The 24473-nt window shown below is 34.8% G+C and overlaps 1 protein-coding gene across 5 annotated transcripts in view; it reads right to left on the reverse strand.

Moving 5' to 3' along the window:
• The window catches only part of FUT8 (fucosyltransferase 8), an 80535-nt gene that overhangs the window by 10985 nt on the left and 45077 nt on the right, over positions 1-24473 (reverse strand). For all 5 annotated transcript variants that reach the window (XM_081937727.1, XM_081937729.1, XM_081937728.1 and 2 more), the window contains 3 exons: positions 18413-18527; positions 16189-16426; positions 126-372 (listed from right to left, as the gene is read on the reverse strand). In XM_081937727.1, coding sequence (XP_081793853.1) covers positions 126-372; positions 16189-16426; positions 18413-18527 — 600 coding nt within the window. The remainder of the gene's footprint in view (positions 1-125; positions 373-16188; positions 16427-18412; positions 18528-24473) is intronic.

Here is a 24473-nt window from a genome sequence, read left to right on the forward strand (position 1 = left end):
GAAAATACTGAAATAAGGTAAATTTGAGAGAAATTGTTTTTTCTCAAAAATAAATCCTACTGATTTCAATGGAAAGAAATATGAGTGGGTTTATGACAGTCTTAATAATCTAATAAAACACTTACCCAACAATTGGATGTTTAAAACCAAGTTTTCTTGTAGCTTCTTCTATCTCTTTTTCTAGCAAAGGCTGTGGACGAATTAAGTATTTGACAAACTGTGAGACCCACCATACTGGAGGATCCCCATGGACGCGAATTAGTCTATCAGCCAGATCTTCTGGAATTGCCAGTGGCAAATATGGAGGTCGTGGATGTAGACTGTCAACTATGGGCAATTCTATAACTTGAACATTTTTGTCATTCATTTCACCTGGAAAAGATATGGTTATGATAAATTTTTTCAGAAATAGGTGATTTTACCAATTTTATGAAAAATATAGAAAATACATTGTTTTTAAATATAATTTGTAGCTTTCTGACTGAGATTAAATATCCCTTTCAATGATTGTTTTGAATGCACCTACTGCACAAATTCAATCAATGAGGCTTAAATTAGACATGATTCACTTGATGTTAGTGCTATTTCAGCAGGATTAATCCCATATCCAACTGAATATACCTGCTTTTAAGTAAAGCATCAGTTTAATATTGTAATTTTAATTAAGACACACATGGAAATTCAAAGCACTTCTCAATTCATAAATGCATTTTTTAAAAGGAGAAAATCTATGAACAGAATTGTCACAATGAGGAGAGATATAATTCTAAGAAACTGTATTCCTAAATCGTGAGCACCCTTTTTGCCTCAATTCCTGAAAGGGGGGAGTTAAGGAATGAAATAAATACTTCAAACCTTTTACGCTTACAGACACTTTTTCAAACCGAAAGCGATAACTAACCCTTGAGCAGTATGCCAAAAGCTACATTCCAAAAGATAGGCAGGACACAGATATCAACTAAATTTGATAGAATCTAATATAAATTGTAAATTAAATTTGATTAAATAAAATTTAATATTATTTTCTTTGTATTTTCCTCTTCTGTCACATTATAAAGTACACAGTTGAAGGACCACATCAAAACCTTTTAGCAGCCACAGTTAACTGTAGAGCCTTAGACCAATTGTCCATGGCATAGGATGAAATTGATGGACAGTGAGATGAATCTGGTCCTTACCTACTTTCTGTTAATTTACAATTTTCACCAGTTAACCAGGAACAGGGGCTGTTATTAATATATTAAAGGTAAAGGTAAAAGTTCTCCTTTCCAGTCGTATCCAATTCCAGGGGGTAGTGCTCATCCTCGTTTCTTAGCTGAGGGAGCCAGCATTATCCAAAGACATTTTAAGTGGTCATTGGTCAGCAAGACTATACACCATGGTGCACAGAACGCTGTTACCTTCCCATCAAAGTAGTGCCTATTTATCTACTTGTATTTTCATGCTTTCAAGCTTCTAGATGGGCAGGAGCTAAGGCAAGTAATGGGAGCTCACCCCATCGCATAGCATTGGGTCTCAAACCCAGACTGTCAGCTTTCTAGCTGACAAGCTCAGCATCTTTAACTGCTGAGCCATTGTGCCCCTGTCATTGTATTAATATTTAATGTATTAGGCATGTCTTTAACCAGCAGAACAAAACTAAGCTTGTTGTCTCAATGTTAGGAAAGATTTAAAAATGAGGAAGGAAGCGTGAGGCATCTATCAATAGATAGGAAACTTTTGCAAGGAAGAAGAGGTAATCTAAACTTATGCATAAAGCCTTGCCAGACTTCCCTAAGCCAATTGGAAATGTTCTAAATGCATCTCGCATTGCCTATTTTTCTCCTTTCACTTTTTAGGCTAAAAAAATTCAAGAATGCTTGAAAAATTAGAATAGTTGGAACATGTGGTCCTACAGTAAGATTTTAAAAAAATGAAGTCAGCTTGACCATTGATTAAATACATAATTTTATCAATTATCTACTCAATTAATATTGACTAATCATCACGAACAAGTATTCAGTTTCTTTTCAAAGAATGAAGATTACCATCATTGAATACTAATTTTAAAATGTTCTACTCTCTTGATATTTAAGTGCAATCATTCCATTTATCCTTTTAAACTCCGTTTAGATTGCTTTAATAAGACTACTAATACATTTTTCTTTCTTGCTGCATATATTAGCTTGTATGTCTTTAAATGTGTTTTTCAATCAGTGAAAACTTGTTGTCTCTTTAACAGTGATTCTCTCAAAACCTACAGCTTGAGAACATTAGCCAAAACTTAATACACTTGTTGTACAATCATAGTGTGAAACAACCAGCTGCTTAGCAAAATTACAGGCATTTATGCTGCTTTCTTTCCAATCGATTTAAGCTAGGGGTGTCAAACTCACGACATGTTGTCGTCATATGATATATCACAACTTTTTCCCCCTTTGCTAAATCGGGGGTGGGCGTGGCCAGAGTGTGACGCATCCGGCCCGATGGGCCGCAAGTTGGACACCCCTCCTTTAAGCCCTTCCTCTAATGTCAACTCAGCAAATTGTCTATAAAGCTGAAACCTTGACACAGGTGTAGGAAGACACACGTGGTTTGGAGCTCTGCAGCTACAAGCAATTGGAGTACAGCAACCAAGTGAAAGGTGTCTTCCTTCAGAAGGAGTGGATAGTTCAACAGAGAGGAAAAGAAGTACAGTATAGCAGCCTCACAAGATAAAGCACAACATAAACAAGGTGCAAGAGCTCTTCTTCCTGGTCATTAACACAAAAAGAAGAAATCTCAAGAGAAAAGGGAGTTAAAGCAAAACAGGCTTAAAAAGAAATGGTGATGCCTAGTAGTAATAGTACACAACATAGTGTATTTGTAATTGTAATAGAGTAATTCTGTAGGTAATAGAGTAATAGGTAATAATCTAAACATTGTCCTAGTAATAGCAATTGAAGAGTAATAAAATATTGTAATATTAATTATCATAGTAATAGTGTAGAGATGGCAACAGAATATAGGAAATACTTATATATCACTTTTGTTTGTTTTTACAAAATACTCTATCTCCCCTATCCTTATAGTCAGTATATAGAAACCACCTGTCCAGGGTACAGTTCTTTTGTTTGTCTCTTGAACCTAGGTCAATCTAGGTCAACCTGTGGGCCGGGACCATTGGAAAACACGTATTTTTAAAGAAATACGGAAAACATAAAATAATTTTATGGTTAGGGTCACCACAACATGAGGAACTGTACTAAAGGGTCGCGGCATTAGGAAGGTTGAGCCCCACTGATCTAGGTGGACATGGTTTAAAAAAAAGCCATGACACTTATACACCACCTTTCCTGACCTTTTGGCATCAAGACAGCTGAATATTTAATTGTCATAGTGGGGATTGGATTCTGTGTATTATGACAGTAAGTACAATATACTTTCATTTGGATTTACTCCCAGATAAATACAGAATACATACTGAGATTCAAGCTGAATTCCTTGAAAATACTAAACTGGGAGTTTTTAAACTATTGCGTTTTGAACACATATCTGTAGTTTAGCTTGTTCAGAATGCTAAATCAAAGGATGCATAGTCTATGTCACACTAAGTGAGAAACCTTTGCAGATCTGCTGATCTTCCTGCAGGTTTGTTTGTTATGTATCTATCCTTCTTCAGGTTACCATCTCTACCAATTTGTTAGAAACAGATATGTAATTGGCCTGTAATTTCCTGGAAGTCCACAAAATCCTTTTTTAAAATTTGGTGTCACATTGCTAACCTTTTATTCTATTGGCTCTGACCTTGATTTCAACGGCAAGTTTTGCTGTAAGGTTGTGGTTTCACATCTCAGCTGTTTAATAACCCTCTGGTAGATGCGATCAAGGTGTGAATTGTTACTTTATTCTCTTTCAAGATGTGTAAGAACATCTTCTCATTAACTCAATTTGCATTACTTATTTCATTTTCTTTCCTGAAAATTTCAGTACAGATTCACATATCTGTCACATACTTTTGTAGTAAAGACAGATGCAAAATTTTCATTAAGACTGTCTGTAATGTCTATATCATTCTTGAGCAATCCTTTCACTCCTTTATTGTCTAATTGCACACCCATTTCCTCAGCTAGTTTTCTACTTCAAATAATTTAAGTTATTGTTCTCCTTTATGGGTTCCCCCCCCCATATACTCCTCAAATTCATTATTTGCATTTATTATCGTCGTCATAGGTTTTTCCAATCTGCGTTTGTGGATTTAATTGACTTATTTCTTCATTGTGGAATATATTGTAGATTTTAAACTGTTCCAAGGTAGAGATATTTGAGGCATGTAGAAATTTACTTTCGTCTTCATACCTGAGCACGAATATATCTTCCTTTGTTTACCTTTCTCCCAAGAGACTGAACAAAAATCCTCTATTATTAAAATACATTTCTCTTGCATTTTCCCTATTTTATTTCACTACGTCCAGATTATCCTTGGTATTTTGATCCAGGAGGAAAGCAGCATATCTGCAAATACACTCTCTCTGTCTCTCTCTCTCTCTCTCTCTCTCTCTCTCTCTCTCTCTCTCTGTCTCTCTCTCTGTCTCTCTCTCTGTCTCTCTCTCTCTCACACACACACACAATTTCTACTCAGAAATGATATTATCTCCGTCAGTCTCTCCATATCAGCAGGTTTCTGATCTGCCAACTATATTTATATTTTTATTCACAACCAGTACTCTTAATTCTTCCATTTTGGTTTGGAAACTTTTGGTACTGCCATTGACACTTTAACTACAGAGCGAATGCATTCTGCTTTCTTCATTCCAAATCTTTTTCAGATGGATGACAATCTGAAGCAAATTAACGACACATGCCAAGAATAAACATTCAGAGGATACCCTTTTATTCAAGCATTTTAATACTCTTGGATAAACATTTTGGCATTTCTTTAATGCTTTCCTATGTTCAAAGCATTTTTCATATCATACAAAAAAATTTGGATCAATATATTCCAATAACATAGGAATTATTATTGTTTTTTTAAAAAAAAAACTGATGGAAAAAATAATTAAAATCTGCATAACAATATTTCTATCCTAAATCTCGATTTCCATTGTGCAAAAATTCACTGGTGCAGAATGCTTTGAAGTAGAATGCACTAAATTCTTTATTTCATTGCCTGTGCCTAGTAATTTTAGGATATTCCCATTTTAGAGAAAAAAAGTACTATTTCAGATATTCATCTGCAAAGTTTATATTTACTATCAGCCAAATATCTTCACAGAAATGCTTCTTTATGTGAGTTCCTAACCCATATTTGGGTTCCAAATGTCTCCAAACATTTCATCTCAGCATACAACATAGTGCAAAATAAAAATTCTACTTAAGAGATGGCCTATTCGACATAGTCAATAGTAATATCAAATATATAAAAAATAGTACAATACAATACAATAGCAGAATTGGAAGGGACCTTGGAGGTCTTCTAGTCCAACCCCGCCTAGGCAGGAAACCCTATACTGTTTCAGACAAATGGCTATCCAACATCTTCTTAAAGACTTCCAGTGTTGGGGCATTCATAACTTCTGGAGGCAAGCTGTTCCACTGATTAATTGTTCTAACTGTCAGGAAATTTCTCCTCAGTTCTAAATTGCTTCTCTCCTTGATTGGTTTCCACCCATTGCTATCATCATTTTTTAACCTCTGGCATGTATATTCATGACAATCATATAAATAGGATTTATTAGATATATACACTGCTTCTCTACTGAAAATCTTCAACCCGGCTAACAATAATATTAGTATGAATATGTTGTCATGGATCACTTAAAATTTGTAATGTTTAAATCATTTACAAGACATCATTCCATGCTGTGTATATATAAATAATCTTTTCACACTTAGAGCGAACTGTCCCAAAATCAAAATTTATAGGAGAATAATCAAAGTTGCAAAACCAACTTTACAAATCCTTTCCTTTCTTCCCTTTTCCAGAATATAAAATAAAAATAAACCAATGTGTCCTGACATAAAAATACTAAGTGTAATTGGACACACAAGGAATTTGTCTTTGGTGCATATGTTCTCAGTGTACATAAAAGAAAAAAATAAATTCATCAAGAATTATGAGATATAACACTTAGTTATAGTCATAAGTTACTAAATAAGCAATTATATTATACTAGGAACAAATAAAACAATATAAATCATAGATATACAAGCAACAAGGTTATAGTCATAAGTGGGAGGTATAGGTAATATAGGTAATAGGAAGGATGAGAAGAATAATAGTAATACAGTTTTAGCAAATAATTTGACAGTGTTGTGGGAATTAGTTGTTTAGCAGAGTGATGGCATCTGGGGAAAAACTGTCATTATATCTAGTTGTTCTGGTGTGCATAGTATCATAAGTGTTTTTCTTTATTGTCTCTAGAATGCCTTGGAAAAGTATAGTGGAACTGAAGCTTCAAGAAAGTGACAAATTTTATTTTAAATTGTGCATACTGTTTGGCACAGCTCTTAAAATGCTTTTGAAAATAACTATGGAATACAATTTAAATATATGAACAAATTACATAGACAAGATTTGTTCAAGATGTTTTGCAGTTTTGCAGTGCCCCCAAAAGTCCCTGCAGACCAGCTGATTTTCACTGATTACTACTGATTTTCCAACTATATTCATTTCAAGTTGTTGAAATGTACTTGGTACTTGAACAGGTACTTGATACTTGAACAGATACATTTCAAGTACCTTGTACATTGCTGAAAAGGCTTGGGAAGGTGACATTCTGCAACTAGATAAGCCATAGGTAGACAGAATTGTCAACATTCTTTCCCATATGTTATTTTTGCTCTAGAAATTAATATTCATGCCGGGTTTTATATATTATTAGGGACTATTTAAAGTTATTTATTAAGATATACTACTATTACTTTACTTGGCAAAATTAAAAAACAAATGCCATGTTCTCAGTTTTAAAAGGGACTATACATTCTGACATGAATATAAAATGGTGAAAATGTAACTTTCACTAACAGATAAATATTGCATTTTAACAACCTTAACTGTCGCACATTGTCAAGTCTCACTATAGAAATGTTAACATGTATCTCAAAACACAGTTATTATACTGGCTGTTTTATCATTAGAGATAATCATTTTAACACGATTGATAGTAAGTACTGTAATTTTCTTTCAAGAAATAATCTGAACGGTAAGGCCAAGTACATAGAAAAAAATCATAATGTTTACTTATTTTGCTGAAAAAAGAAAAAAGGCTATTAAAGAACAAGTACTATTGGCAATTATTTTAACAGAATTGAATCCATTTTTCTCAAAAAATGTTAGATGGTTGAATGGCTTTCTTGAATATTCATGAATGGTTAGTTGCACATAAATAGAAAAACTCCAGGATCAAGAACAATTTTAAAGCTCTTAATTATTTTGACAATGGATAAGTATATAAATTGTTTTGGCCATGTTTTAAAAATATTAAAATAATTACTAACCATAATTAATTAAAGTTTTCTAACAAGGAATGTTCAATTGATTAATAAGAAGGTAGACACACAACTTTAATTATATTCTGCTTAACAGAAACAGTTTAGTAACTCTTTATTTAATGTTACCACTGCAATTATTACAGTTACAAGGTACATCATAAAGAATATAAATACCAAACATATTTTATTTGTCTTGGAAGGTGGATTTTCTTTTTTTTTCTTTTTTCTTTTGCTTTCTACATAACTATCAGAATGATTCATTTCTTTGCATAGTAACTTTGCACAGAGGAAGTCAACATCTGATAATACATAAAGATTATGGGCCTATTTGGGCAGAAAATATCCAATCACTAGGTGTCAAAAAAAATGCAGAAATCTCCAACTCTTTGCTTCCATCTACTGATCATGTCTATTTTTCCCAGCTCATATGTGAAAGCTCTAATATCAGCCACACTGATGATTAGGCACAATAAGATCCAACCCTACTTTCTGGTTACCAGTTTTGAGCCATACTCCTCCACATTTACGAAGAGAAAACACTTTACTGGGAGAGTATAAGAAAATATTTAGTAATATTCACCTTTAGATATCACTGATGCTGTTTTGCACCAGATATCCACCTATTAGGACAGCAAGAATCTTGCTGGATAACAACTTCGATCTGCTTCCGGCCTGGATGCAAGAATGGTCCTCTATTGCTCTCCCCCCCCCCCCCCCAGTGTCATAACATGTTTTACAAGTGAACAAAAAGGATTCAATCTATCCCATAAAACCTGGTCATTACTCAATAGGATTATGACTCAATATGGCAGGTGTGCTAGTCTCCTCCATAAATGGGGAAAGTTCTCTCTTCTCCAAAGCAGATAGTGCTACATATTGTGGAACAGTGCCCTTTGAGTGCATTATCAGGGAAACCCCAGAGACTTTCTGGATGCAATCCCATCATGTATTGACTATATAAATACCTATCCTTGAATTTGTAAATACAGTGAATAGTTTAATATTTGCTCATTGAGAATGTAATTGTGATGTGCTTTTTAATATTTTTGCCACATGCTACATAAATAAATCAGAATGCACTTGGGTACCATATGACAGGAGTGATTATTTTGTATACACATACAAAGCCTAGCCTCAAAATACATACAGGAATGTGAACATGGTGTGATACTCATAGGAATGGGAGCTCCTCATGATGACATGACTGCATTTCAGGCAGACTGCAATTGGCTGACATTTATGACTGGTTGTAATATCCTGCCATCATCTGTCCACGATTTGCAATTATTTATTTATTAAACAAATATATATGATCACCCAATTCAACACAGGTCATTCTGGGTGCTTTGGGTCCCAATTGTGGTTGTTAAGTCAAAGGCTACCTGTAATAATTAAGGCATCAGACCAGATTGTGAGTTCCAGTCCCACCTCAAGCAAGAAAGCCAACTAAGTGACTGGGTGATTTTGAGCCAACCACTCTCTCTCAACACAACACGCCTCAACACCACATCTGTTGTGCGAAAATAGAAGTAAGAAGGAGATAGTTATAAAAATAATAAAGACACGGTAAAAATAAGCAAGCAAACAAACAAATAAAGCTCGGGATACAACTTCAGTCCAGTCATTCTCTCTGACTCCAATCTACATCACAGAGTTATTATGGAGAAAAATTAGTGGAGGTTCTATGAATATTGCTTTCAACTCCTGGAGGACATAGAGCTATAAATCTAACATAGGAGGACATAGAGCTATAAATCTAACAAATAAAGATATAAATAAAATTTAAATGGATGATGGTTGTAGTCTAAAGTATCTGAAGTCTACCAGATTACCTAACTAAAAAGTGGTTAGAGCAGGATTGGTAGTTCACAAATTATCATTGCACAAGTTCTCCAACAATATTAAGAAAATTAAGGGAATTTTCTTCAGACTCTATAACCCACTCTTACTATGGAAAAAATTCTAAGGCATCAGAACTGATTAGCACTACCTACTCTTCTTTTTAAATTATTTTGGTACAAAAGGCAACATGAGCGTTGGGATAAACCAGAATAGTTAAGATTATACAACCATTTGGAAGACTACTTGACTGATAGTCACAAAGTGTCTCCTACATGTTTGTGCAAACAGGAAAACCAACCTGGGAAGACTTTGGAAAGACACAACCTCCTTGACCTTTTGAGGAGTGGATTTGGAGGGACAGTTTATTTGCAGAAAAGCAGTCCTCCAAAGAGATAGGAGAAAGACAGCTAATATTCTAGAACAGACATATTAGGTCACATAAAACTATTTTTAAGTAAGCTCACATATTCCTCAAAGATACCTTCCCACTTTTTCTAGCAAAAGGAAATATTCTGGATTTGATTTGTACAGTAATTCTCTATTATATTCAATACCCACACAAAATACAAATTAAAAACCAATGCTAACACTGTTATTTCAGTATGGAACTTCCTGCATGTGAAACCTTTCTTACAGAGCAGAGCTGCAACCTGTAGGACCTTGATTTATGAATCAGGATCTCTGTTTCCTGTATGCTGCTCTAAATGAATGGGTAGGGAACAGCTCTATTTATTTTCCGTGTTTGAATTCTGGCAGCTCCCTCTCCTTTGCCCTGTGACTGATGTTAACCAGGCACAGAAAAACTAAAAAGAGTTATATAAACCCCAATTTCTCATAATGGGACTTGAATTCATTTCTCTTTTGCTAATCTCACACCCTGCTGAAGGCGTGTGTTATCACAATATGGTTGCAGCTTTTTTTTTGTTTGTTCTATGATTTGTATCTTCCTTTCCTTGCTCGATGAAACTATTTTTGTCTCCGAACAGCTATGACCTTTTCCTCAAGGACTCTCAATAGCCTTTTCCTAAGGCATTTGGGTACCATGATAAATAGGCTTATTTCTTCTGTGCATTATAATCCAAGACACAAGAGGATGCAATGAAGGGCTGTTCTAGTTCATCTCAATGCTCGTCTCCTCTCAATGTTCATCTCCTCTCTAAGGAACAGGATCATTGAGAATAAAATTGGGAGTCTATAGGAACTGGAAAACTGCTGCAATACATGTATATTTGGAAAATACTGGGTTTTTAAGAACTATGCTGGCCATTGTTTCATAGTTCTTCATTTACCACGTTAATGCTTTAGACAATTATTCCATGATTTTAATGCTTACTGAACAGAACAGAGCAAGCCTTTAAATTCATTTTCATCAATTTTAACTTCTTAAGTCCTGAGGTTCTTCTTAAATATTGTAACTTTATTCTCCCTGCAGCCCCTCAAATCTGGATGTTTCTATTCTTTATTATTTCCCAGAATCTCTCATTAAATTATCTATTTTTGTTTTCTTATAGGAGCTCAATTACCCAATAGGTAGGAAAATTCAGTTTTAACTATATTTTGTTTTCTAACAGGATGCTTATATTAACAACTCAACTAAAACAATTGCATTTTATGGCAAATGTATGCCATAAAATTGTTTTTATGGCAATTGTAAGCTGTGTAGCAATTATTTAAGTCCAACATTAAGCAAAATTTATTACCTGAACTGCTGTCAACTTAGAGGATTCAATGAGATCAACTGTGTATATTTTGTTTTTCTATAAAAATAATGCAAAATATTCTGGTTAAAACTATGATCTTTATTTCTTCCAGCGCTAAATTAAAGTAGGTGTGTGTGTGTGTGTTTGTATACACACACATATAAATGTATGCATATACACATATACATACACATATATATGTACACACATACACAACACTCCCAAATTTAGTGCTGGAGATAGAGAAAGAAGACCACCCAAAGGCAAAGTATGAACCCACAAAAAGTCATGACAATGGTAGGGCAGTGGTCGGCAAGCCGCGGCTTGCGAGCCACATGCGGCTCTTTACACACTTTAATGCGGCTCTTCTGTGTGCCGGGCGCCTGCTTCCCTCCCTCCTCGGGCGGCCGCCAATGTTCCCTCTAAGCTGTGCAGATAACAAGGAATCGCGGCGCAGAAGTTTTAAAATGTGAGTGAAAATATCCCCCCTCCCTCCCTTCTCTCTGTCTGCACCGAATTCTCTCTTCCATGATTGGTGAAATCAAGGAAGATTCTGCCCGGATACCGATGACGTTGCAGAATGGAGAATTCCTATTGGTCCTATGGGGCTTCATTGGTTCCTGGGAAAACATGATTCACTGGTTGTAGCCTGCTTTTCTCTGCATATCCGGGGTTTCTAACGCATTGCATCGTCTGAAGCCCGTTCTGGACTGGGAAATCTTTCTGCGATCCCTTCGCTTTGGGGAGAGAGGGAACCAGCGTGGAATTGGACTGTCTGAGCCAAAGGGGTCCACGCGATCTTGAGACTGGACTTTTGAGCAGTACCAATTCTTTCCACTCTTTCTTTTCCCTTTCTGTCCTTCTTCTATCTTCCTTTCCTTTTCATTTTTTTCCTTTCATTTCTCCTTTCCTTTCCTTTTTCCTTTCCTTCTTTTCCATTTCCATGGCCATGGAGGGGGGGGGAAATGTGACACGAGGGGCAGAAATGTGACATGAGTGGGTGAAATGTGACATGAGGGGAGAAATGTGACATTGTGGGATTGACATAAAAAGGGTTGATGTGAAAAAGGGGGTGTGGACATAAAATTGCGGAATATCGTAATCTAGGAGCCAGCAAAATAAGTTAGTGGCCAGGTTCTGAGGTCCTCACAGTACCGGTGAGGACTATTTGAGTGTGTTTTCACATACTTTTATATGTACTTTTTTAGTTGTATCTTGATTTTTATTTCATTTTATGTTGTCATTTTTTACTTTTATTCAACTTGACTGCAGAGCCAGTGCAATGTGTGCATGCCTGTTTTATTACTTTTACTTCTTGCCTACAGTTTGGGTGTATCCATCAAGGTGGAGAACCCTGCTTAAAATATCCATGATGAGCCCCACTAATTTTATAATACTATTTACACACACATAAGATGCCATATATGCGTCATCCACAGATAAATACCAGTGCGTCATCCACAGATAAATAACAGTGTACCATCCTATGTATTTTCGGTTTTAAAAATGTGGCTCTCAAAATAAATTTCAATCGTGGTTTTGGCGAGATTTGGCTCAGTTGAAAAAAAAGGTTACCCACCACTGATATAGGGAATGTTCCCTCTAATTTCTGACAAGCTGTTTGGCAAAAAAATGTTTTGTGCTGCTTTGTCCAAACCAAGTACAAATTTGTGAACCACTGTATAAGTATACAAGTTACAAGTAAATATAGTAACAACATGTTAAAATGTTTACATATTTCTTAGTATAGAATTGGTTATGTGCCATGAAGTGTTTTTTGACTTCTAGTGGCAACATAGATGGATTTTCCTAACCTGGTCTTCCAAGACTTCCAATGCTGCACTTATTGCTACTGTAATGGAGTACCATCCACTTGCTGCTAATATCCTTTCTTTCTTTCTTTCTTTCTTTCTTTCTTTCTTTCTTTCTTTCTTTCTTTCTCTATCTTTCTTTCTTTCTTTCTCTTTCCTTCCTTCCTTCCTTCTTCAGCCTTTCACAGAATTAATGCTTTCTCCTGAGAGCTGGGTCTCCATAATGTTCTGAAGTAAGATAATTGTCATTTGGGCCTTGAGTGAAATCTCTGGATTAATTTGTTCAATGACTCGTTTGTTTTCTTGGCTTCTTCAACACTAAAGTCCAACTTTCACTTCCATAGACACCAGCAAAGTGAGTGGAGAACAAAGCAGCAAGGTTGATAGATCCAGCAGAGTACAGGTTGGTAAGGCCAGCGACATTACATAGTGACATATAGTGATATATAACCTATATATATATATAGTGATATATAACCTATATAATTATATCATAAATATAAGGATAACCATGGGTACCAGCTACCTTTACATGTGCTGATGCTTTTCATTTGGTGGATCCTGCAGTCTAATTCAAGGAATGGAACCCAACCTGAAAACAAACCTGGAAACCAGTTCAAGAAAGTACTGTTTCAGAGAAGCAGAGCTAAACCCAATTCAAAAGTATCTTAAAGGTATTGAATTCAAACTGATTTTTTTATAAATGGTTACAAAATACAAATAATCTGTTTTTTTCTGATTTGAGGAATATAGAGTTTTCTGGGACTGCTTTCTCCCTTTGTTAACAACAACAACAATAAACAATCTAACTAAAATATAGGCACATTTAGATCTCTATTAAAAATGTATATTTCGAATTTCATCAATGCAATTGTTTTTTAGTCATCTATCTAGTAATACAGATGATTACCCTCTACTACTTTTCTAATGAAATTCCAAGAAGGGAAGTTAGATCTATTTTGTTTTTACAATGAAACATTAAAAATGAGAACTTTTTGTTTGTAGTAATTGCTAATTATATTTAGCAATTCTGTACTCCTCTTGAAAATAGGGTTTGGCATACAGCATGGACTTATCACTGAAGAAAGGACATGGAGCAGTAATTTCCATCAAGTCCCTTTTTCTATGTTTCAAGAAACCTACTCAGTCTCCAGAAAAGAAATTAGGGGTCTAGATTGCTGTAGTGGAGTGGAGAGGAGAAACTGTTGAAAACGATAACAGACTCTCCTAAGCAGAAGAACAATTCTAAAGTGGTTGTTACTGTTATTCAAACAGTCCCTGCTACTGGTACTGCAAAGGGCACTGAAGACCTGGCTCCTCCACCAAACCTTTGACAAAAGTAATAGATGCTCCTTTCTTGCTTTTCATTCTCCTCCTGAACAAAATTTATTTTCTTTGCCTTGTTGTTCTTTTGTTTTATGTGGATTTTGTGAGGTTTTTGTATTCTTTATTTTGAAATAAATAAAGGAACTAGGACTTTGGAATCCTATTTGATGATCACTTAAACATTAGCCAGCAGTGTGTGGCAGCAGCCAAAAAAGCTAATACAATCCTTGGTTGCATAAACGGAGGTATAGAATCAAAATCATGTGATGTATTAATACTGCTATATTAATTCTTAGTAAGACCACACCTGGAATACTGCATCTAGTTTTGGTCACATTGCAAAATGCTTTGGAAAAAAAGTTCAAAGAAGAGCAACTAAGAAAATTAAAGGCCTGAAAACAAAAACATATGAAGAATGGTATGGCCAGTCTAGAGAAAAGAAGGACTAGTGGTGACTTGATAGCAATATTCCAGTATTTGAGAGGCTGCCACAAAGAAGAGAGGGTCAACTTATTATTTAAACAACTATATTTTGTTTTCAACTAAGATGTATTAGAAAGACTCTTCATTTGTATGGATTTTGAACTCTAGCAAACATACCAAATGCTTCTGTTCAATAATACTAAAAAGAATATTGAAGATTATCCTAAATGCTATTGATAATACAGATAGTTATCAGTCAGAATATTCAGAGGCATAATACATCTTATCCTCAGATGGCATGAACAAATAATGAAAGCTTCCTCAGTTTATCCAAACTACCAAAATTAGAACAGCAGATTGCACACACTTTTACTTTTATGACATATCTCCATTAGACAGTCAATTATATTTAATCACTCCTAACCAAGTCATATATAGACCAGTGATATGTTCCGGATCCTGTTGCAACCGGTACATTGCAATGGGGCCTGGTGTCCACCATGTGAACGCGCGCAGCACGCGCATGCATACTTACTGCCTATGATGCCCTAGCTGCTGGGCAGAGTGTTGCGCAGGTGCCATACGCTCCGTGCGCGAAAGCCCTGATCAGCTCAAATAGCAGTAAGAAGAGCGGGTGGGGGGGTGGGCCCTCCGGAGCACCGTACTAGAAATGTACCTGGTGCTCCCAGCAGGCACCGGTACGCCTGTACCGGGGCGTACTGGTCGTATACCACCACTGTTATAGACCACTGGGATATAATTTATAAATTTTGCAGTACATTTAAACTTTGTCAATTAGACAGGACATTTATAATGTTATGAAATCCTTTTCATTATCTTACAAGGCTCCTGTAAGCCAATGGAAGAATACTTGTATGCACACTGGAGGAAGATAAAAAAAGCATAACAGATTCACATGTACAAACAACATTTGAAAAAGGCATATCAAATAAAGAGTTCAAGGAGGTATACCTCTTTAACTTGGGCCAAAAATGAAAAAAGAATATGGTGCTCTTTTACAATGACATTTATTGTACATGTGATGAGCTTCCAGTCAATAACAATTTTATTGCATAAGTGACAAGATTAAAAAATAATTCATTATGCTTAGCCAATCATGACAAACAACTTCAGTCCTTTGGAAAACTCAACTTCTTAGACCAGGGTTTCAAATTTAAGTACTCTGAACAGCCTTTGATAAATGTCTTCATTAAGTCTTGCTTGGGGGATTACTTTTAATTTTGAAAAGGTATTTCCCTATCTCCAAAATATAAATATGTAAATTTTAGGGAGTACATACAAATCATAGCTTAAATGGAGTCTTCCTAGTAAACTGGGAAAATTAAATACAATAGAAAAATAACAAAATGCTCTCTATTACTCACCTGAACCTCTGCTAGACTTATCTACTCAACCAATAAAAGCATGAAAAAAATTAGACAAAATGCCTACACATAATAACAATAATCATTTTCTCCATTTCTAATTCTTTATTTTAAAATAAAAAATATCTAATATTTTACAACTACAATAAAGAGGTATAATATTTTTTCCCAGTGTTCTTTATTACTGAAATGGTTGACAAAAAAAAAATATTTTAGCCTATTATACAAAGAGATAACTATAATACGTACCAGACCAATGCCCTGTAGTACTTCCTGATCTATCAGTACATGTTTCACTCACTGGCCGAAAAACAGTCTCCCAGCCTCCAGTTGCATAGCGCCAATTTTGAGATTCCAAAATCAGTGTCCTTTCAGTGCCATATGCTATCATGAAGCAATAGACCACGTGATGAAGTTGACAACCATAGCCACATCCTTTGTTGATATTGCATATTAGTTTCTTGGCTTTGCTACAATCCTTGGGATTCTATGAACAATAAAGAGAAAGTGAAAAAATATATGTACAAGGACTTTTTTCAAAATAAATATGAGAAAAAATTAACAGATACCATATATTTTCTTGAAAAATGCCACACTCTAATCTGTTAGATTGTTTTAAATGCTATTTATTTTCCCTCTGTATTTAGTGCTCTGTTACATGATAAGATAACAAAGAAAAAAAGTGCTTTAGAACTGATTTTTTCCCCCTGCACTGAAGTTGTCTAAAAGACTCACAGTTATGTTTAATTTATACAAGACACAGATGGCAACACCATTTTGCCCTTGGAATAAATATTAATAATGTTATCTTTAAAACCTCTTATTTATTCCAAACTATTTTAAAAACATCATTTCACAGGAATCCTTGACATCTGTTATATACTTGCTTAGGATATTTTATTCATTTATTATTATTTATATTTTCCTTAAATATGATGGTATTTAGGATAATCTTTATCTGTGTTCACTTCCAATTCTTATGATGTATTTATGAATTATTAGAAAACAAAAACTGGAGATATGAAGATGGTTGGAGTAAAATGTTTAATTACCAATTAAATTATCTGAATTCATCTAAAACCTAAGTGCTTCCTGAATTGTTTTGAGATTTATAGATAAATGTGAAAAATATTATTTCACCTGGGAAAGTCACTGTGAAAATCTAAGACAAATCTTTCATAAACATTCAGATGAGAATGCTAAATACTCTGAAATAATTAAATGAAGTTTCCCTTGGTACTAGGAATTCCAGAACCTTCCCAAGAAATGAATAATTTTCATGATGTAATCAAACATGGAATATATGATAATAGTGCTCTACAGTGCTTTGGATACAATTTTAAAAAAAGGATTTCTGAGCATTTAGAAACATGAAACAAATTCTCATTGCAAACCTTTAAAGCAAATTCATTTTTTTCCTAGAATCAAACAGTCTTCTGCAATTCATTAAAATGTTTGGCTGCTTTAGGGTAGCACAGGTAGATGCTACTTCCAAAAAACATTTTCCTGAAACTGAATCCAAAGCACTTTACAACCCTACTTGATGAAATAATATACTCTTTGCCAAAGAAGAATAAGTAAGATCTTGTTCTTTCTATAGAATCTGATATATGATTAAAGGGTACTCATTTTTTTGGTTTCCAGTCATGTTTCCATTCATTCATAAATAACTTTGTATACATAAATTTCCAGAGTTGCTTCAAAACTTTGTAAAATGACATATTTTTAGTTTAAGTAATAATAGAATAAAGGCTTGAGGAATCAGATTAATATACTGATTTTTATTACCTAAAGGACTGGAAATGCAAAAAATTAGTGTCCTTTAACCAAATATCAGATTCTATCCAATACAGAACTGGGCTTCTGGTCACATAATGGGACATCTCCTTTCTCTTCTCTAGTTTCATTTATACTCTGACACCTCTCTGAAGAGTCCCCCGAAACTTTTGAGCAGGAGGATGTAGGAACAGGGAAATTCATTCTACCAACAAAGTATATTATTTTATTTACTGAATGGGATTCTTCTTTCTAAATACTTAAGCTTTGAATACTTGCAATGTATTATTATATTGCCCTATACAGGTAGTCCTTGACTTATAATAGTTCATTTAGTGACCATTCGAAGTTACAACGGCATTGAAAAAAGTGACTGTTTTTCAGTTATGACCTTTGCAGCATCCCTATGATCATGTGATCAAAATTCAGATGCTTGGCAACTGTTTCATACTTATGACCATTGCAATGTCCCAGGGTCATGTGATCACATCTCAATAGTGAATCCAGGTCACTTAACAACCTTGTTACCAATTTAACAACTGCAGTGATTCATTTAACAACTGTGATGTGACAAAAAAAAAGCAGTAAAATGAGATAAAACTCATTTAACAAATTTCTCATTTAGCAACATGAATGGTGGGCTCAATTGTGATCGTAAGTTGAGGACTACCGTATAGTTTTTCCCCAGAATTGTTACCTGCAGATAAGTTATTCTCCTCTGCACTAGCTCTGTCAAATCTTTGGCTTCTTTTTCTCGCCAAGCACCTGCTCCATCAGTTTGACTGAGGTAAAACAGATCTGTCATTATTGACCTGTTTAAAAAGAGACTCAAAATCAACCTTTCAGATCATCAAAAAAATTGGTAAGAAAGTATTTCTTGCCAAACTATTCAAAAGCTGTATCTTAACACAAGAAAAAAAATATTTACCACTTTATTGCTATAATGTCACAGTTACATTTAAGAGGCAACATTACAATGGATGGGGATTCCTTTTTCTATTATACAATCACATTCCCACATTATTTAATTTTTCATCCTAATCATTCCAAAGAATATTCATAATGAATGAATTCTTGATGGGCCCTTTGGTGAAATGAGTTACTAGCAACAATACAAAATATACACATTTCACATATTCAAAGTAATGAGAAATATGTAAAGTAAGCAAAATAATAGGAGGATGGTAAAATAATTTCTATATTCTATATGTACTCAGGTTCTTACATAAGGTTATCTTTAGTTTGAATAAATTCATGTTCTAGGATAGGGCTTCCCAAGTCCCAAGCTACAGACTAGTACTGATCCCCGGCCTGTTAAGAACTAGGCCGTGAAAGTAGTGCGCAAGAGAGTGAAGTTTCATTTGTGCATGCATGAGATCTAGAATGCACATGAAACTATCCCTCCCCAGTCCATGGTACACATTTTTTCTTGTGAAACCGGTCCCTGGTCCCAGAAAGGTTGCGTACTGCTATTCTAGGATATCAATATTCTATGGCCATAGCTACTATGGCATTATTTTGTGAATTTATCCTGACTAGCCAGGTCTGGAAACAGACATTGCAAGGATTACAGGAATACTACTTCATTGTTGTGGTGCATAATAACAAAATATTAAAATCCATCCAGAATTTCCCTCTGTCCCTTTATACCAAGCAGAATCAAGTTAGGGTTACAGTATTTTGATGGTTTTGCCTCAAATTTACGCCTTTTTGAGGACTCAAATGGTCTTTAGTTTTCTTTCTTTCTATATTCTGTTTTTTTCTCACAGTCCTCTACAATGGAAGACAAGAGTCTCACAATAAGCATGCTAAATTCTAGAGAAGGCCATCGATCAAAACACACTGAAAACTTCCGGTTTTTAGTATCAATTTCCAAATAAGCAGAATTATATCTTCTATAACTCTTAGTAATCTTTAATAATTTAATAAACTCTTTTAATAATTTAATAAACTCTTTTAATAATTTAATAAATTCTTTTAATAATTTAATAACTGACCAATATCTTAAATTAAAAACTGAAATTCAAAAGACTAGAAAGTATCAGCCACGAGTCACAGTAGATCAAGATCCCACTAATGTTTATTATAAAGGTAGTCCTCGACTTACAATCATTCATTTAGTGACAGTTCAAAGTTATAATGTCCTTGAAAAAAGTGAGTTATGACTGTTTTTTTACACTTATGATCACTGTAGCATCCCCATAGTCATGTGATCAAAATTTGGATGCTTGGCAACTGGCTTATATTTATGACAGTTGCAGTGTCCAAAATATGTGATCATCTTTTGTGATCTTCTGACAAGCTAAGTCAATGGGGAAGCCAGATTCACTTTACAACTGTGTTACTAACTTAACAAGTGTAGTGACTCATTTAACAACTGTCTCACTTAGTAATGGAAACTTTGGGCTCAATGGTGGCTGTAAGTGAAGGACTACCTGTATTTACATGCCTTCTACTTTGAACAGTTCTGGATAGTTTGTAAAATGTAATATATACATATATGACAACCTTTAAAAGTAAGATATAAATTAAAAGGAGGAGGAAGTAAAGAAGGATAGATATAAAACACAAAAGGTAAACCAGAAGTATTAAAATGTCTGGAAAATTAATATGTTTTGACCCCTCAAAAATGTAATAGGAGATTTATTTCAACACCAGTGGCATTTCCCCCCATAATATACACTTTTTACCAGGACAAAAAAGTGCTCTCTGATGTGCAGTATATCTTCAGTGGGATTTGAGGGCTTCCCGTTTGTTATGGTTATTCTGATTTATAATTTTGGATCCTTCCCAAAGGTGGAATCTTCATATTTTCCTACTAAAATCCTAGCCAACTGACAGCTGCAGATGCATTTAGAAAAGGAAAACCTCACCTCTATAAAACTTTAGTGGTTAAACTGAATAAAAAATCTGGGAATTTTAATGTTTAAAAAAGCCAGTCACATGTAACAAGAATTACTCTGTTTAAAAAACAATAAACAACTTGCAACAGATGTGCCAAAGGTTTTAAAGAAAATGAAAATCTCTCAGAGGTGACCTACCTTCAGAATAATTATCACAGAAATATTTTTGCTTACTAAACACGTTACCCTAAGGCAGTGATGGTGAACCTTTTGCGGCTCGCGTGCCAAAAGCGGGGGGAGTGCAGGGGTGTTGTGCACGGGTGTTTCATTTTCATAAAATATAACCACATGTATACTGTTACATAGCCAACATCGTATTATATTATTAAATATTTACATCAATTCGTCTTACCACCAACTCCCCAAAACAATTAAACAATTATTGCCTCTTCTGCTCTCCATACACCATATTTATACCTTATCCGTCACTTTCTTTTCCCTCTCTCCTCCTCCTCCCTACCTCCTTTCTTCCATGTCATCCTTCTCTTCTCTATTTCCCCTTCCTCTCTCCTTCTCCTCTCTCCCCTTTCCACTCCGTTCTCTCCTCCTCTCCCCCCCACCCTCTCTCCTCTCCCTCTCTTCTTCCCTTACCTCTCTCCTCTACTTCACACTCTTCATCTCATTTACTTGGTGTATTTCAGCTTCTGAGCGAGCTCCATTTTATGTTGATGGTATTTATAATTCCTTTTCAATATACCTATTTAATTTTAACATACAGTATATCTTTCTCCTCCTTTTTTTAAAAAAGAAAAAAGTATACATACATAGTAATTGTGTTTTTAATCCCCCTTCCCAGCCAATTTTTGGCCGAGATGTAGACCTGGTTACAATTCCCAGCTATTCTCATTATTGTATTTATATAATTATCCTTACACGCCCCACATTTACGATTCTGTCTTTAAATCTCAATAATTTCCCATTGTAAGTATATTTCATGTTCCCGCTCCATTTTTCCATATCTTGGCTTAGGTTACCCTTAATTGTCTTTAAATAAAAATCCTTACTGTTCAATGTTCATTACAATTTCCTTAATCTATTATATATTATATAGAATAACAAGCGGTACACATCTCACTTTGTTCATCATCTTACAAGTTCTATATATGTTCATGTTTCGTATATTTTAACCCATGCTTAGTTGTCCTTCCATTGTCATATTCAATCAATTTGCGACTCAATTTAATTATCATATATAAAAGTGAATCACAGACCTCTGCTTTACAATCTCTCCATAACAGTTTCATATTTGTCCATATATTTTAATCTTTATTTAATTATCTTTCCATTATCATATTCAAACAGTTAGCAACTTGATTTTATTGTCATGTTTAGAATTAAGCCACATATCTCAGGTTTATATTTCCCCATATAACAATTTCTAATTTTTTCCTAGTAAATCTTTTGTCCCACTTCTCTATTCCTGTCTTCTCTCTTTTCTTTGTTTTGACACGTCCACCCTCTTCAATTTTTCTCAAGCCACTGTCAAACCCAAAGAAAGAACTTTTATAGTTCCCTTTGTTAGGGCATAGAATCCTTCTTCAGTTTTCCCTATGCCACTGTCAACCTCTGTAAGGTCTTTTGTCTGCTTTTTATTTCCTTTTGTTGGGACACATCCCCCCCCCTTTTCAATTTTCCCTGTACCATTGTTGAACCCAATGAAGTTTTTGGTCTGCTTTTTATTTTCCACCATTTTTTATTTTTTTTAATTTTTATTTTCCACCATTTTCCACCCTTCGTTATCCCTTCTGCCTTCAGTTCCTGCTTTTCTGAGTTTAGAATTCTATTTAAACTTGATATTAGTGATTCATGCATATTTTTTATAATTTCACGTAATTCTTCAAATTCCCACCTTTCCATAATGTCCAGTTCCAAAGTTCCAGTTAATTATACAGTTCTTATTTCATAGTTCTGGTCCACCTTAAGTTAGCTAGTTCAACTGACGTGGAGAAGAAGAGCGTCGGGCGCCATCTTAGTCTTTTGTTCTTCCTTAATGCCCAGTTCCAAAATTGCAGTTAGTTATACAATTCTTATTTCAGTTCTGGTCCACCTTAAATTTAGCTAATTCAGCTAAAGTGAAACGGAAGAGCGGAGGGAACCATTTTGATCTTTTGTGGAGAAAAAAAAATCGTATTTTCCCATTTCTTGATTTTATTTTATTTTTTTCCCTTGTTACCTTCCACTTCTCGTTGGTTATAGTTGCTCAAAATATATTAATTGGAACAAACCTGCATACAGTCAAACTCAGGTATGTTTCTCTTCGCCTCCTGCTTTTCCAAGTTCTGATTCATGGCAGTTGATTAATTAAATCTTCCCACACAGGCAAGATTAGGTTATCAGTTATCAGTGAGAAAATAGTACTTTTTTCTTTATTTTTTTTTCCTTGTTACATTCCACCTCTCATTAATTGGAGTTGCTTAAGATATATTAGTTGGAAGAGTTTTGGATGGAGCAAACTTCCTCGGTATGTTTGGTTTCTATTTCAAATCCAAAACCAAATTCAGAGTTTGTATTTGAGTGGGTTTGTCACTTCTTTACTTTCTCCTTTCAGTCCAAATTGTTTTAAGCAAATGGCTGGGGGGAGGTGGGGCTAGTGACTCAACCCTCCATTTTTCTCTTCTTTCTTTCTTTCTTTCTTTCTTTCTTTCTTTCTTTCTTTCTTTCTTTCTTTCTTTCTTTCTTTCTTTCCTTCCTTCCTTCCTTCCTTCCTTCCTTCCTTCCTTCCTTCCTTCTTTCTTTCTTTCTTTCTTTCTTTCTTTCTTTCTTTCTTTCTCTTTGCCAAAATCCAGATCTGTCCATTAATATTATTTATAGTCTCAAGATTCTTTGCCTTTTCCAAGTTTTGATTTATGACTGTGGATTAATTAAATCTTCTTATTGGTCTTTCATCTTGTCCTATACGCTCCTGCTCAGTAGCTTTGGCTGGAAGCCAGCTTCTTGTGCAGCCATGTTGCCATGCTGCCGTCTCTATTCCGATTCAGAGGGCAAATCTCCAACCTGCGAGGGACCTGTTGTCTCCCTCTGGGTCTGATGAGAAGCTGCCCCTTCTTCGCCCCCCCCCTCCGGGGTGGGTGTTTCCGATCCAAAAAGGATCTCAGAATTGGTTTGTCAGACACCGCTCCCCCCCCCCACTCTGTTCAGCTGGAGAACTTCCGGTTGAATCAACATTCATTCATTCTTATGGTTTTATTAAGGATTTTCCAGAAATAATACTGATATACTTATTGACTGTAAATCAAATAATTGCAATTCAATATATTAATCAGTATTATTCCATGATGTGATCATAATTTACTGGACTGAATGATTTTCTTTTTATATAAAGTATTTCCCTTTTTTCTATTATTTTGGGGAAGGTGTACCTTTTCGGTTCTTCTTTTTCTTTTTTGATTATTAAAGTCATAAAAAAATACTTGGTAGGATCTTGAAAAAGTACTCCATTTGGTGACAAGAGCATGGGACATGCTGGCTTAAATAGATGGTGCTGTAAATTGCTTAAGTAAGGCTTCACACACTATTGAGACTGTCCTGAACTAAATTTAGAAATAAAAATAGCAATCAGTAAAGTGATATGGGGATTATATGAACCTTTGATATAAACCCAGATACCATATCAACCGTTAAATGATCTTTTTTTAAATATTTAAAACAAACACAACACATAAGATCTTCCTTTTTTACATACTGTAGAAAGTGTATCAGTTGATTACAAAAGGCTTTCGTGCATCTCTTCCACAGTCATCAAGCATAATTCATATTAACTCAAGTATTTTAACTCATATATTTATACATGTTACCATCATACTTCCATTTACATTTGACTATAATTGTTTAAATGTCCTCCATCATAAAATATAC

The sequence above is a fragment of the Natrix helvetica genome (assembly GCF_964273705.1).
Source record: "Natrix helvetica genome assembly, chromosome: 1".
Taxonomy (NCBI): domain Eukaryota; kingdom Metazoa; phylum Chordata; class Lepidosauria; order Squamata; family Natricidae; genus Natrix; species Natrix helvetica.